This window comes from Prionailurus viverrinus, chromosome B2, assembly GCF_022837055.1.
Source record: "Prionailurus viverrinus isolate Anna chromosome B2, UM_Priviv_1.0, whole genome shotgun sequence".
Lineage (NCBI taxonomy): Eukaryota > Metazoa > Chordata > Mammalia > Carnivora > Felidae > Prionailurus > Prionailurus viverrinus.
The window spans coordinates 32,288,014-32,302,753 of record NC_062565.1 but is presented as its reverse complement, the minus strand read 5'-3'; the positions used below and the strand labels follow the sequence as shown (position 1 = coordinate 32,302,753).

Sequence of the window (14,740 nt, the reverse complement as noted above, 5' to 3'; positions counted from 1 at the left end):
TCCCCACACCCCCCAAAGGGCCTGGTCACCTCCCCACACCCTTCATCTCCTTCCCTCGCCCCCCCACTCAACCTCTCTCACATCCCTCTTCTCTTGAGCCATTCCCACTCCCTGAGCCTCATCCCCAGCTCCAATCCTCCAATCTCCTCTACCCTACAAGAACCACCCCGCCTTGCTAAGTCCCTAGCCCCAGGTCCACAACCCATCCACTTCAGCCCCTGTGGCCCTAAACGCTGCTTACCTACCCATCCCATCCCATCCCACACCCTCCCTACTCCAGACTCTGGCCACTTGTAGTGCCCCTCAGCTTGCTGGCCACCGGTTCCCCCCACCACCTGAGCTCATCTCTACCATTCCACCATTACCCCATCCATTGCTCTCCCTCTTCATCCTCCCAACAGTCCCCACTCTCATTGGTTCCTGTTTCCCCAATTCATCCTGCAGACCACAACCTTTGGTCAAGACCCGCGACCACAAGTGAATCACTCAAATGCCCCCCAATGCCTAAAACTTGGACTCCCTAACCACCTCGTCCTTTAAAGCCACCATGTCCCCTGTGACCTGGAAGTTCTAGCTGGCCATCTTTCCACACTCTCACTTGCCCCTCAGGTCCCTCAGAACCCTGATTAACCCCAACTCCAATTCTAGCCCTGCCTCACCACACCCTCCCCAACAGCACTGGGAGCACATCTCTCACCACTAATCTGGTTTCAGAGGCTACCTATCACTCTCTAAAGCTGCTCTCCCAGATCACCGCCACTCCCTGGATCACACCTCTGGGCATCCATATCTGCATCCCATTTTCTCTGATGGGTCCCCCACTGCTGCTTCAGTGACTGGTGGGAACCCATACTCCCCTGCCTCTAATGGCCCTGCGTGGCCCCCACCTCCCACACTTTGACTAGTCCCTGCCCCTCTCCTACTCCTACTCCTTTAGAAAATGTCCTCTACTTCTAGTTCCCCTCCTCCCCCTGGCTTCCCCTCCCTTATATTCTTTTCCTGATTGATGTCTCTGGTGAAAGCCCTCCCAGTCTTTCTAAACCCTGACTGCAGGCACCTTCCCAATCTTCACCGCCATCCACACCAACATCCAATGACTTCTGTCATCTCTCCCAGTACCTCCCAGCACCCCCACCCCCCACCGCCCAGTTTCCCTCAATTCCCTCTCCCAACATGATAAGGGCAGGACTGGGAGTGGTGAATGATGGGTCTTGCTGAGGTAGGGGTGGGGAGAAGAGGAGAGGGTTCTCAAGGATCACTTTGGAGGTGATCCCTCCAAAGCAATACCCATTTTGCCACCCCTTCTCCAAACCCTTCAGTTTCCCTTTCCCATCCTAACCTATCCCACAATATGGTCAGGGTGACAACAGGAGCCACCCCCAAATCTTCAGAACCACATCTCCTTCCCAACCCTGCATATGGCCCAGAAAGATCCCCTGGCCAAGGGGAGAGAAGGCCTGTACTTTTGCACATCCCAATCCAAATCTCAGTGGCCACCCTCCCCAGGCCGCTTGCAAATGTTTCTCTCTTTTTTGCTTTCTCTGTGCCTGTCATCCCTTCGCTAATGAGGATTCTTCTTCTTATTCTCTCCACATTCTCCCATGCTACCCAGAGGTCTTTTCCCAACCTTCCCACTCCGCTCACCTCGTCCTCATCCAGCATGAGAAGCTGGTTCCCCGAGATGATGCAGAACCGTGGGTTCCAACCAGGACGATCATATGGGGAATGAACGTATTGGGTTCGGTGCATAGGGGGTCCCCGTACATCTGGGGGACAGAGACACACAGAAACAGTAAGGGAGGCTCTATGCGTTTAGGAGACAGAGGCCCAAAATGGCAAGAGAGAGAGTCCACAAAGTGGGAGAATGACACCCCACCCGCCTTGAGATCACAGATAGAGGGTAGGCACATAGTAACTTTAAAGGAACAGAAGATAAGCCTGTATATCTGGGGGGAAAGAGGGGAGGGGAAATCACATCACAGGGGGCTCCGTAGACTTGAGTTAAGAAATTCAGGGGGGCGGGTTTCAGGGAGGGGAAGCATATCATGACAGAGAGGGTACAAGTTTAGAGGCAGAGAAAGTGACCGTGCTTTCCATCCACATCAAAAAATATATATAAAAAGATGGAAGGAACAGCAAAACTGGCAGAAGGAAGGCACACAGAGATGGTGGTGGTGGGTGACTGGGAAGAGGGAGGGCATCCAGAAGATGAGGACTTGGAGGGAAGGTGGCTCACCCATCTGTAAGACAGTGAGAGGAGGGCTGCACGGCTGTGGGAAAGAAGGATGGGGGTGGGGTGGGTAGGAACATTTGGGTCATGAAATTCTGATAGCTAAGCATCTGGAAAAGAGAGGAAGTGAGGGAGCTTACCTGTTCACAGAATCAGAGACAGGAGAGGGCCTCTCCTCCTGTCTCTCCTCTATTCTCAGCTCCCTCCTCCTCTAGCCCAACCCCGCTCAACCTCTGGGGAAAGTTCTGGTTCTTCTGGTGGTAGGGGGAGGATAGGTCTTGTCAACATCTGGCTATGGAGGGGCTGGAGAGTGAGGAGGTAGGAGACATGCCTTTGTTTGAATGAACAGAGACTGAATTGATCTCTTCTCCCACTCCATGCCCAGAGATTAAAGATTCAGTACTGCCCCTTCTCTTCACCTAGTCTCCACGGACAGGACGGAAGCCAACTCCACAGGTTAGGAACCTCTCCAAGGCACAGTGAGGAGCTTGAGGAAGAAAGAGGGGAAGGAAGGATGGAAGGTCTGGGCCTGTGACAGAGAGGGGGCCTCCAAAGTGCAAGCTGAGGATGGGGACAAACTTCTGAAAAAGAACACTAGACCAAGCATTGCCCATGCTCGGAGATGCCCCCAGGGGGCATCTTACCCAGTTTAGCTGTTCTTTCCATTCCCCCATCCCTGCAAACTGTCTCTCCTTTAAATCCCAATGCCACACACCATCACAGGGACACAGGGAACAGGCCCTATGGAAGTAAGAATCAAATTGGTGACATCAAAGTGACAGAAAATAGGTTTAAGGTATCACAGTGTGAAACAATTTAGAGGAAGAAAAAAAAAATCAAATCCTGTCACCTTTACAGGATAACTAATCATGGACATATTGCAGGAAAAGAACTGTTCTTTAAGCTCCCTCCTAAATGAGTACCCTGGGGCGCCTGGCTGGCTCAGTCAGTAGAGAATGTGACTCTTGATCTCAGGGTCATGAGTTCCATCCCCATGTTGGGAGTGGAGCCTACTTTAAAATAAAATAAAATCTAACTGAATACCCCTGAGCAGGAAAGTTTTGAAAAATCTAGCCCCTTTCTGTCGATATGCATGTTCTTCAAATGGACGTAACCTTCACATCAGAGTCAGAGATGAACCCCTAGAATACATATATTTAGAAACCCCAGTACTTCCAGACTTTCACTATCTCCATGCCACCTCAGAGATTCTCTCCAATACCCTCTTAGATACAGATATCACCAGTCCCTAGGCTCTGAGACTGCACACACTGCAGGCAACATGCCCACCGCACTCAGACTCTGAGGGCTCCCAGAAGAGAAGTCTGTTGATACATATAACCATTCTGGGAGGGGCTGGTTCTGGCTGTAGCCACAGGAAGGCAGGCTAGAGTTTAGGGGACACTTTCCCCCCGGGAGCAGGGAAGGTTGCAGGGAACTTAGCTTAGGAGCGACTCTGGAAACACACACCCCCCACACACATATTGTCTGGACTTAAGTAAGGATGATTCTGGGAGGCAGATGCAAGAGACAGACCAACACAGCTGAGAAAAGGGAAAAAATTTTACTAGGATAAGAAATCCCACAGGGCTTAGATGGGGATGTCTCATAGGCCCTGTTCCAACCATCAAAACCTGTATCTTTGCACCCCAAATCTCCAACGCCCCGGGAAGTAGAGGAGACAAGAAAAGAGGAACGGGTGGAAGAGCGAAGTAAGGTATTAGTGGAAAGTGGGTAGGCACAGACTTGCAGTGACAAGATGGGGAATGGGGTAGGGATAGAGGATGGACTGGGGGACAAATCACAGGGATGGAGCTAAGTGAAAAGGAGGCAGAAATGAGAGTCAATCCCTAGAGACAAGGGAATATACCAGAAGAGCCCAGTCGGACATGGGGCAGAGGAAATGAGGTGCACCTAACAGGGGTACTAAGACAATGGGGTCATGAAGGAGAGGTAGAGAGGTGGCAGAGATATAAGGGAGCTACCAGATAGAAGGGAGGGGAGAGGGAATGGGCCAGAGAAGGGACTGAGATAGGGGAAGAACAGAAGGGGGACTCATATAAGGAACGGACACCATATGGGGGGAAAGATATAGGTGATGGACACCAGAGGAGGGAGGGGGAATGGAAATAAGGATTGGAGGTGGGGGAGGGGGGTAAAAGTGGTGAAGTGAAGGGGGCGGATAGGACCCCGGAGGGTACATTTCTCTGGTCAAAGGCCTTAGTGATGGTCAGAGTCTGGGGCAGGGTCCTAACCTGCCCTCTACTCCCAGCGCTCAATCTTACTTCTATTGCCCCCTCCCCCCCCTCAATAAACACACACATAATTTGGCCCTCCCCCTGCCCTGGTCTCTCCTCCCCCAGCCCATTCCCTCTCTCCTCTCTTCCCTCCATCTGGACCCTCCATTCCCCCACCCCCCACTGCCTCCCTCTCTCTCCATCTGGCCCCTTCTTCTCTCCCTCCATCCTCCTCTTTTTTCAACCCCCTACCATTCTCTGAGCCCCTCCACCATATACTACCCCCCCATCTTCTTGGCCTCTCTTTCCATCCCTGTGTTTTCATTTCCCCCTTCCGGCCCCTCTCCTAAGACTCTGTCCTTCTATTTCCTTAATATCTTCCTCATCTCTCAGCTCCCACCTCCAAATTATTTCTGCAGGTCTCCCCCCAACCCTAGCCTTCTATATTCCCACCCTTTCTGGCAATCTCTTTTCCCCTTCATCATTTTCCCTTCAGCCCCATTCAAAGCCTGTTTCCTGGCCCCTCCGGCCCCTATCTACCCCTATCTTCTGGCCTCCCAATCCTCCTTCCCCATTGCTCCCATCCCTGCCTTCCCGGTCCTCCTCTCTCTCCCTCCATTTCAGCTGCTCCCCTCCCTGGCCCCGGCTCTGCACACCCCCCCCCCCGCCCCTGCCCCTCCCCCTCTTGCCCCCCCCCAACTGGCCCTCCCCCTCCCCTCACCACCGTACCTCTGAAGGGGGCATAGGACATCGCGGGGATGCTCCCCCGATGGATGGAGGCGCGAGACCTGCTCATCAGGCCTGGGGGGGAGGGGGCGGGGGGACGGGGGAGAAAGAGAAGAGAGAAAGAGGGGGAGAGAGAGGGGGAGAAGGAGGAGGAGGTGGAGGAGGAGGAGGAGGAGAGAGGAGGAGAGAGGAGCAGAGAGGAGCGGAGAGGAGGAGAGAGGAGGAGGAGGAGGAGAATAGGAGCCAACGGCAGCAGCAGCAGCCGGGAGGGAGAGAGAGAGAGAGAGAGAGAGAGGGGGGCGGGGGAGTGAGCGAGAGAGGAGAGAGCAGGAGGAGGAGGAGAGAGAGACTCTGCAGCCCCCACCCCTACCCAGTGAGAACCAGAGAGAGAGAGACCCCTGCCTCAAAAACATAGTAGACGGAGTGCAGTTCTAAAGATGCATACCTCAGATCCTGAGACTGACAGACCCCAGACCCACAGAGAAATATACCTTGCCATCCCCCAGGGGGGGGGGGGCGGTTAATTTTAAACCCAAAATCTAGAGGGAAAGATACCCCAATCTCAGGGCACAAAACAGATCCTGGACTCCCCTCCCCATTGAGAGAAGGGTCAGAGATCAAAATATCAATGTCCAGCTTCAAAAAGGTTCTGCACAGCCACAGAAATCTTAAGACTCCAGAATCAGATGGTAATTTCAGGAACCAAGATCAGAGACCTAGAGTCAAAGAAAAAGATGAGATCCAGATTCAGAAAAAATCCAGACCTCGAATTAGGTCTTAGAGAACTCAGATCCAAAGATACCAGACCCCAGACTTAAATCTCAGAGAAAAGAAACTGCAGACTCAGAGACTGATAATTCAGGAGACCAAGAAACTCCAGACCTGAGGGTTGAGGATGGGCAGAAGGGAAAAGAGAGAAGAAGAGGAGAAAGAGACACTCAGGTAGCTCAGAGATGTAGAATGCAGAGACCCCAAACTCATAAAGAGTTTGAAAGACCTTGGAGAGAGAGTGATCTCAGTCCCAGAAACACAGAAATTCCCAAAACAAAAAGGAATCTCGGTCCCAAGAAGGATCCCACTGCAAATACTGAAAGGCCCTACAGAGATCCAGCTCAGAAACAAACTCCAAATCCAAAGACAGATGACGCAGGTAGGACGGAACTCTGATAAACGCCCAGTGACACCCACCCAGCAGACCCAGAGACCCCAGATCTTGAAAGGAGGAGAAATACTGGGTAGGGGGAGTGGCAAGAGCCTTTTCTCTGCTGCCTCCTCCCACCTCTCTCTCCTCTCATTGGCCCCTCTCTACATTTTTGGGTCACTGGATGTGCTTGGGCCCCAGGGAAGTTATGTAGGACAGGTCCAGGCTCCTGGGGGATGGGTTAAGGGAAGGAGACCCAAGACTCAGAGGTGTTATAAGTCCTGAAGAGTTCAATAGAAGAGGGGTGAGGGACAAAAGGACCATCACCACGTCTTGGTGTCCTCCATATCCCCAACCTGCTGCCCTAGTCTCTTCCCCACCCCCACCCCATTCACCAGTCTGTCTCCAGCTGTAGGGTTTCAGTTAAGAAGGCTGAATTGCCCTCAGCCCCATTTTCATCACCCTCTATCCCATTCACAGTGTTTCACTCTGTCCTTTTAAAAAAGCATCTTGCCCCACCTAGCCATCGTCTTGCCATGCACATCCCTGCCTAATCACTTTCCCCTGCCCAGGGACAGCTGGCTTCTCAGATTATCCCTGTTCATTACCCAACCTAGACATATGTCAGTCCTAACCAAAGAGGCAGGGGGCGCTCTCTTTACCCCCTGAGATTCGAGCTTCTCAGACCCTCCCACTCTTTAAGGCCTCGGGAACAGTCTAACGGCTGTAACTGGGCACATTCTGGCGTTTAAAGATGATTCCACACTCCACAACCTGACGCATCGAATTGGCGGGGTCTCCAGCCCCCCTTTCCTAGCACCAGCACTCTCATCACGTGGCGTGCGGGGCTGGCCAGCGATTGGCCTCTTCGCGTCGCTCATTGAGATACAGCCGCCTGAGGGAGACAGGCCCCCTCACGTGACAGTGGAACGACGCTGCGGCTCCCCTCAGCCTGCAATTGGCTGTTTTCCGGTTTACACGGAAACGAGAGTGCCATTTCCGCGCACGTCTGCAGATCCGGCTGTCGATTGGCCCAATTCCCTTTCGCTCCTCCTCCTTCAGGAGGAGGGGCAAACTGGGCCACGTGAGGGCCAGGATTGGCTGGCTCTGGATGTTCGTCCGGCTTCCGCTGTGGGCGCGTGGTGTGCTTTTTCTTATCACGTGACTGCTGCCCAGGTAAGAAGAGGCCGCTCTTCCTGGGTTTGGGGTCGTTTCTCGGAGTTACGTGTGATTTTTGACATTCAACCCTCCTCTACCAGCAATAGGCTGCATGAGTTGGGGGCGGGCTTCCGCAATCCTGTTCGGCGCAGGGGTGAGTGGCCGGCCCCGCCCCTTCCGGTCCTCGCAGCCTCTACCACCACCCGCTCCCCAAATCCTAGAGGTTGGCTTCTGAGGAGGGAGTGGAAACCGAGTCTGCCTTAATTGCTCAAGTTTCTCTCCCAGCTTCAGGGACCTTTTCCTTCGGGGTGCAGAAAAGGGGAAGGGCAGAGCTTGTCTATCCAAGCGAAGGGTTCACGAGATGCAGTTTCCTCGGGTAGTTGTGGAGTGACACCGAATTCATTTCGTGCTCTCAGGCCGCTCTGCTTCTGTCGCTTCTTTGGATGCCGGCGCTGCTGCCTGTGGCCTCTCGCCTTCTCTTGCTACCCCGAGCTCTGCTGACCATGGCTTCCGGAAGCCCCCCGTCCCAGCCCTCGCCGGCCTCGAGCTCAGGCTATGTTCCCGGCTCAGTCTCTGCAGCCTTTGTCACCTGCCCCAACGAGAGGGTCGCCAAGGAGATCGCCAGGTGGGAACCTTAGCGTGGAGCCAGGAAGGAGGATCGTGAGGGGAGAGAGTTGGAGGTGGCAGAGAAGTGCACTCCTGCAGCTTCCTGCCTGATCTCCCGCTTTGGAACCCTGTCCTTTGGCTGCCAGTGCAAAAATCCGGGTCATGGGGCATTCTGAATGGGGCTTTCTCTTCACCTTCAGGGCTGTGGTGGAGAAGCGCCTGGCAGCCTGCGTTAACCTCATCCCTCAGATTACATCCATGTGAGTCATAGGCTTTGGGGGGGGGGGGTTAACCTGACTCTAGGGGCTGACTGGGCCTTTCCTTGAGGGCAGTCTTTGCTCCCTTAACACTGTCTCCCTGACCTTTTCAGCTATGAATGGAAAGGAGAGCTTGAGGAGGACAGTGAAGTGCTGATGGTGAGAAACGTTTCCCCATCCAGCGAAACCCTTTTGAAACCCTTTTGGCTTCTATCCGTCAAGAGATCCTGAAATCAACCCCACCCCTGATTCAATCATGCTTATCTTTGCTTCTTAGATGATTAAAACACGAAGTTCCTTGGTTCCAGCTTTGACAGATTATGTTCGGTGAGAACTCTGACGTGGGTAGGGGTGAGGGCGTGGGGTAGGACTTGTTGGGCAGTCCGAGGGAGTGGGCTCCTTTAGGTAAATCTTTGAGTGATTCCTCCCCCCCGCCCCCACCATTTTTTCAGTTCTGTGCACCCTTACGAAGTGGCCGAGGTGATCGCATTGCCTGTGGAGCAGGGGAACTCCCCATATTTGCATTGGGTGCGCCAGGTTACAGAGTCAGTTGCGGACTCCAGCACAGTCCTACCATGATGAGACCGGTTCTGCCATGTTCCCCTTGTATATTTCAATGCCCTTTGACTTGCAGTGATAACTGGGCCCCTAATAAATCCTGTCTGTGGTTCTCTCTGCCTTTTGCCTCTTTTCTTGTCACATATGTGAATTTGGGAAGATTAGAAGTGCTTCTGTTTCCTGTGTTCTCATCTTCCAGAATGACCCAGGGCTGCTAGATTTGTTTATTTACCTTTATTTCAATCATACAGAGTCTGGGATCCTTTATCATCCCCCACCCCCCTGCCCTCAGTCTCAGTCCCCAGGGGTTAAATAATTTTAAAAAATATTTAAAAAGCTGTAACAAAATAACATCAAAGGAAATGGGAAGAGGGATGGGGGAAGGGTCAGGAATCACGAAGGGAGCAGAGAAGAGACAGCCTCTCCCCCAATCCCCCCACCTGGATTCCAGCCTGGGCAGTAGAGAGAACTACCCCCTACCTCCCCAGGTACATCCCAGCTGTAGGTGAGGTCAGAGGTCAGGGTATGAAAGTGCCGGTGTGTGTGAATGGGGAGGTGGGCAGAGGCAGGCTGTTCAGAAGATGCCCCCACCTCCCCACTCAACCAGGTACTGCACAGAACCATCAGGCCGTACTCTCCGAGCAAGGACCCGGACAGGGTCCCCTCGGGACAGGTAGCCAACCCCACCTCGGACTCCTCCCCCAGTCCCAGGAGACAAACTACGGCACAGGGGAGAAGTGGGTGCTGAGCGTCTAGGAAGACCTGGGGAGGGGGCTGGGACTGAGGAAGATGAGGCAGTCATCGAGTGGGGGGCACTTTTAGGGATGTCTGTGGGGAAACCAATGTGAAGTTCCAGGGGTGACCTAGGGAGAGAAGGCAATTGTGAGTCCAGATGCAGATAAGGACTGACTGAAAATGGAGCTCACATGTGGATCAGAGGAACGAAGCAATCAAGTTAGAGACTGAGGAACTTAGGAACATAGAGGTGAAGAGGGGTGGCACAGGCAAAGGGGTAGAATCTCACCTGTCTGGGGGTTCACCATCCCCAGAGGTCCCTGCGGTGCTGGCAGAGGGGTGGAAGGAAGCGAACATCCGGATGGGACTGCTGGGGTTGGGGAGGGGGAAAGTCAGGACCTGAAGCAGGGGAATAGGACCCTCTCCCACTGAGAAGGGCAGAGCGCAAACATTAGCCCCAAGGAATCCCCATCCCCAGAATACTAGGGATCAGACATTGGTTCTAGAAGTCTCTCTAAGACAAGAAGGGGGGAGCCAAGGGGGAGAAATAATTCTGGGTAAGAAAGTTCAGAGGATGTAGATAATTGGAGAAGAGACTCCAAGGGTGCATATCTGGTTGGAGGGTGAAGGAGCACTGACCTGGGCAGGCAGCGGGCGTCTGTGGGCCGGAAGTTGTAGCCGCTGCTGCCCTGGTAACTCTGGTTAGGGCTGGGGGTTGGTGGAGACACTGAGGCCTAGAAGAAGGAGCAAAGGACTGAGAGATAATCCTTGATTCCTTCCCACACCACCATTTGCTCCGTGGGGATCCCCCTGCCCCTGTACCTGCAGTGCCCTCTGCAGACGAGCCCGCTCCCTTTGCTCCTGGGGCTCGGGCTGATTGCGCACTGCTGAGGGTGGCCCCAGCTCCTCCATTTTCCCCTTCTGCCTCCTCCTCAGGGGCTCTGGCTCCGGCCTCCGGCGCTTCCCCAGGGGACGTGAGACCCCTCCCCCAGGGCCCTGCCCTGAAGGGAAGCTGTAAGAGGCCTCCTTATCCCCCCAGCCCCCTCCCGGACACCCCAAAGACCTCCCCATCTCCATACATATACCACCCCCTACTGATACCCTGAGAATTTCCCCATCCTCCCTGGACCAGTGACCTGGTGGGGGCTCCATCTCCAGTAAGGGGCTCTACAGGGGGAGGGATCCGAGCATGAAGACCAAACAAACATTTCCTCTTCTTAATCTCCCTCCCTGAAATGAAACTGGGGTGAGGAGACAAATGATACAGGGTCAGTGCAGTAAAAAAGAGCCCTTCTTATGCTGTCACTTTTCAGAGATGATCTTCCAGGGGGGTGGCAGCCCCTTCCCTCCCAGGATTCCATATCCATATCTGCATCTCATTCTGAGCCTGTCTCCATCCAACTCACCGGTCCTTGTGGCTGTTGAGAGCAGAGAGGAGTTTGGAAGAACGTTCTCCCTTGGGGGTATCTGAGAGCTGGGGGAGGGGAGGGAAAATGGGGTCAGGGGAGCAGTGATGCTTCCCTTCCCCCTTTCTTTATACTTCCTTGTTCCACCCTCATCGCCGAAGCCTCACTACCCCTTACCTCCCCGAGGAGCAAACTGTCCCAATTCTCAGAGGTGAATGGGAGGATCTCACGGTCAAAATCAAAGTATTTTTTCTTACAGCAAACGCTGAGGTGATAGAGGACAAGATGGGCCACATCCACCCTGAAGAAATATTGGGTTGTCAAGGTTGTGGAAGCATTAAAATAGCCTAGAGAATCCCAAGCTGGGAGGTTGGGGTGTGCAGGATGAAATCCTGGGGGTGCGGAGAGAAGTTACACTGGTCCCCAAACCAGCTCACCAGCGAAGCTGTAGCCTCCTGACCTTCTCAGGGCCCCCCCGACACACACAGCATTCAAACTCATAGAACCTGGAAGTGGGCGAGAAGGGGAGAACACACCTTATGCAAGAAAATAATACCTACCACACTATAGAGGACTCACGAGCAAGGATGGGGCACGCAGGGAAGGGAAGCTTCAGAGCTTGGGAAGAGGACAGATCTGAGACAGCATGGCAGGGCGCCAAGAGAGTGGAGCAGAGTGAGAGGGCTCCCCGTGGCTCCCGGCTGCCCCAGTCTCACCTGTCCCCATAGAGGAGGGGCTTGCTCAGACACTGGGTGCAGGCTTCATGGAACCACTGCAGGCAGCTCCGGCACTGCAGCATTTTCAGGTTCCACCTGCGGGGGAGCACAGGCCTAGTGACCTCCAGACACTGCCCCCACCTCCACTGCCCCGGACCCTACTCACCACCTCCCCCTGCCCTCTTTGGCACTCGCGTCACTCTGTTCTTTCTCCTTCATTCCCCGAAGTCCGCCTCCCCCCTACTCTATCACTCATTCCTTACCTCCCCCCCCTCATTACTCACTCCCCAGGACCACCACAGTAACAGTAGCTCTGCTGCCGGTTGCTCAGATGTCCAGCGTCCCAGTCGAGCCCCTTCAGTCCATATGGCAGTGACAGCTTCATGCCCAGCATGGCCCGGGCGTAAGGGCCCTTCTTCAGTGCACCCCCCCTCTGCAGAGAGGGAGTGGACAGGCCGCCTCAGAGGGGTGGTGGGGAGAAGCTGTGGGTAGGGGGTTCCCACAGGAAAGTGCCTTTACCTTGGTGGCGATGGCGAAGACACACTGGCGGCAGACCCAGGATGGGCCCTCTCCCTCTCCAGGGGCTGGAGCTCTGGGAACGTGGCAGTCCTGGTGATAAGCTGAATAATGATAATATTGAGGGTAGACCAACCACTTATGGCATTGCATACCTAGGTGGGCTAGATACTGGGATAGGAAGAGTCTCAGCCACCTCATTTCATTTTTTGCCACGATCCTGCTGCGGTGAGTGAATTACTCTTATTTTACAGATGAGGGAACCAGGCTCCTAGAGGTTTGGGGATTTGCCCCAAATCTTATGATTAGACAAGGGTGTATTTGAAGCACCCACTGTCTACAAAGCTCACGCCTCCCCCCTCCATGGCTGTTTCTCCCTGTGCTGGAAGGGAATGAGGTTACAGGGTTGAGGACACTGCCCAGAGCAGTGGCTTGGGGACTCAGCCAGGACAATGGCATAAGGACCATGGTGGAGGGAAGGTTCAGAGGCAAGCTAGACCATTCAGGTGTCCCGCCCTCTCACCGTGGCGACACTTCTCACAGCTGACCAGCCGGTTCCCAGGGACCACAGTCTCAGAGCGACAGACACAGCAGAGGAGTTCCTCCCCAGGGAGGGCAGCTGTGAGGAAACACAGTGTTGCAGGGCCTGTCCTCAAGCCCCTTTCCATCCCCCAAGCCAAGTTTCTATTTTCCATGGCATGCACACACTTGGGTCCCCAGGGTCTCACCGGGGCTAATGTCTTTCCATAGAACCAGAAACTGGGAATCGTCCTCAAACTGGACCAGACACACCTCCCGAGCACTGTCCACCTGGAATGGATGAGCACAGGGGATGAAACAGGAATCAGAACTACATAAGGGGAATGGGGGAAAGGCGCTAGGTCAGAAATCAAAAAGGTCTTACCTTCTTGATGGTTCCCAAGTATAGCAGCCCATCCGTCCATCTGGCCAAAACATCTTGACCCTCCCAAAGTCGAGGCCTGGGGCCTGAAGTGGGAGCAGGGGAGGCTGGGTCCCAAAGTGGGGGGGCACCAGAGCGGCTCAGCCGGGGGGGCTGTGCCATTGCATCCTGGGGGGGGCCTAGCCAGAAGTGGGATAGGAGAAGGTTATGAATGTTGAGAAACTGTCCCCAATTTTCTTTGCCTCAAGGACTCGAGCTGCTGTGCCCCCAGACTCCAAATCTGAAGCACCTGGATAGGAAATCACACAGCCCCCCTCCCAAGCTTCTTGACTCCAGCTCTTCCAACTCTGGTGCCTGGCTCTCCTCTCCCTAACTACCCCCACCTCCCAACCTAGTTCTCTAGCTTCCCAGCTTCCAGAGCTCCCCTGGGATACTATATCCTGGCCTTGAGATTGTAGGAGAAACGATGATCGAAGAAGCAAAGGTGACCATTCAGTTTCTACTATCACCTTCTCCTGTTAGAGGTATCATAATTGGGGTGCTCTGCTACCCAGAGATGTGTTTTGGGACCTTTTCTGGAGATGTTTTCCAGAATAGGAACGGCTGCCTCCCTGGGCCCGCGTGTCTCATTCAGAACAATCAACCTGATGCCAGGTTATGTCAGGTCACCCTCAAATACGGGGCTCCCTGCCCCCGGGTTAGATAACTTCCCTGAGTGCCCCGGGAGGGGGGCGTGTCCCAGTCCCGGTCTCTACTCCCCATGACGGCGAGTCCGAGAGGGGACTTGAGTCGGCCCAGCCCGAACCGATGCCTAGGCGGCGAGGCTCTCCCGCCCGCGCCCTGCGCGCCGACCCCCGGCTCCCTGCCCCCCCACGGGCGCCTCCCGCCGCCTCCTTACCAGTGACAGCTGGGGCCGCCGGGAGCCGGGCAGAGGCAGACGTGGGAGACCGAGGCGAACCCCCCGCGCGGGGAGGGCACGTCTGGGCGTCGGAGGGCGGGCAGGCAAGGGCCGGGGGGTCCCCAGGCCCAGCCCCTCCGTCCCGGCAGCTCTGGGGCGTATGACGCAGCAGCCAAAGCAGCGGCAGCGGCAGGAGGAGGCGGCGGGGGAAAGGAGGGGAGGGGAGGGGAGGGACAAACCGGCTCGGGGGGAGGGTGGTGGGAGGGGAGGACTGGGGGGAAGGAGGAGCCGGTGGGGGGGGCGGGCACCACCTCACCCCACCTCCCTCACCTCCAACGGGCCTGGAGGCCGCCGAGCGAGCTGTGCCCTCTCCACAGCTGGGGCGGGTGGAAAGTCAAGACCCGGAGGGAGAGGGAATCCCCACAGCCCCTTCCTCGGAGGGAGACCCGCCTTCGGGGCAGGAGGGAATCCCCCCCTCCCGACAGCCGGCCTCCAGACTGGCCCCCGCCCCAGCCACATCCGTTAACTGCCCCCCCAACCTCCATGGTCACTCCAAGTCCCGCCTCCCGGCCCCAGTTCACGACCCCGCCCTCCATTCACGCTTCCCGTCGCCCCCGCCACGCCCTCCTCCCTCGAGTGCCCCGCCCTCCTCCCG

At 55.3% G+C, this 14,740-nt stretch overlaps 3 protein-coding genes across 23 annotated transcripts in view; 1 reads left to right on the top strand and 2 right to left on the bottom strand.

The window, feature by feature from the left end:
• Positions 1–7,114, bottom strand: part of SYNGAP1 (synaptic Ras GTPase activating protein 1) — a 33,845-nt gene extending 26,731 nt beyond the window's left edge. For 4 of the 15 annotated variants that reach the window (XR_007152219.1, XR_007152218.1, XR_007152217.1 and 1 more), the window contains exons 1-2: positions 2,371–3,234; positions 1,645–1,766 (exon numbers count right to left, since the gene is read on the bottom strand). Coding sequence is in view for 10 of the 15 variants with exons in the window: in XM_047859090.1 (XP_047715046.1) it covers positions 1,645–1,749 (105 nt within the window). In the remaining 5 variants the exon portion in view is untranslated. Of the gene's footprint in view, positions 1–1,644; positions 1,767–2,370; positions 3,235–6,969 lie in introns of those variants that run through there. The other 11 variants (XM_047859084.1, XM_047859092.1, XM_047859089.1 and 8 more) reach the window with 7 other exon arrangements.
• A 273-nt stretch (positions 7,115–7,387) lies between these two features.
• CUTA (cutA divalent cation tolerance homolog) lies at positions 7,388–9,026 on the top strand. Of its 3 annotated transcripts, none has more exons than XM_047859096.1 (6): positions 7,388–7,510; positions 7,909–8,117; positions 8,299–8,358; positions 8,469–8,514; positions 8,633–8,682; positions 8,808–9,026. In XM_047859096.1, exons 2-6 carry the CDS (start codon positions 7,936–7,938, stop codon positions 8,932–8,934), a joined length of 465 nt encoding a protein of 154 aa, XP_047715052.1. In that variant the 5' UTR covers positions 7,388–7,510; positions 7,909–7,935; the 3' UTR covers positions 8,935–9,026. The 3 variants fall into 3 exon arrangements, with proteins under 3 accessions (XP_047715052.1, XP_047715051.1, XP_047715050.1); XM_047859095.1 differs by having other exon boundaries at positions 7,504–7,646; XM_047859094.1 differs by lacking the exon at positions 7,388–7,510 and adding an exon at positions 7,517–7,715.
• A 106-nt stretch (positions 9,027–9,132) lies between these two features.
• Positions 9,133–14,614, bottom strand: PHF1 (PHD finger protein 1). 5 transcript variants are annotated; one of them, XM_047860780.1, is made up of 15 exons: positions 14,086–14,613; positions 13,191–13,366; positions 13,015–13,096; positions 12,810–12,905; positions 12,290–12,390; positions 12,055–12,203; positions 11,771–11,866; positions 11,492–11,560; positions 11,232–11,355; positions 11,055–11,122; positions 10,785–10,889; positions 10,471–10,660; positions 10,288–10,382; positions 9,938–10,015; positions 9,133–9,776 (listed from the first exon to the last, which is right to left on the bottom strand). In XM_047860780.1, exons 2-15 carry the CDS (start codon positions 13,347–13,349, stop codon positions 9,488–9,490), a joined length of 1,701 nt encoding a protein of 566 aa, XP_047716736.1. In that variant the 5' UTR covers positions 13,350–13,366; positions 14,086–14,613; the 3' UTR covers positions 9,133–9,487. The 5 variants fall into 5 exon arrangements, with proteins under 5 accessions (XP_047716736.1, XP_047716735.1, XP_047716737.1 ...); XM_047860779.1 differs by having other exon boundaries at positions 9,938–10,018; positions 14,086–14,612; XM_047860781.1 differs by lacking the exon at positions 9,938–10,015.
• Between the last annotated feature and the right edge of the window lie 126 nt (positions 14,615–14,740).

Coding starts and splice junctions, on each gene's coding strand:
- CUTA (XM_047859094.1), top strand. CDS start 7,605: ATGAGTTGGGGGCGGGCTTCCGCAATCCTGTTCGGCGCAGGGGTGAGT. Junction 7,716..7,908: donor CCGCTCCCCAAATCCTAGAG/GTTGGCTTCTGA, acceptor TCGTGCTCTCAG/GCCGCTCTGCTTCTGTCGCT. Junction 8,683..8,807: donor GCTTTGACAGATTATGTTCG/GTGAGAACTCTG, acceptor CCATTTTTTCAG/TTCTGTGCACCCTTACGAAG.
- PHF1 (XM_047860779.1), bottom strand. CDS start 13,349: ATGGCACAGCCCCCCCGGCTGAGCCGCTCTGGTGCCCCCCCACTTTGG. Junction 12,391..12,809: donor CTGTGAGAAGTGTCGCCACG/GTGAGAGGGCGG, acceptor ATCATTATTCAG/CTTATCACCAGGACTGCCAC. Junction 11,561..11,770: donor CCCCTCCTCTATGGGGACAG/GTGAGACTGGGG, acceptor GCCCACTTCCAG/GTTCTATGAGTTTGAATGCT.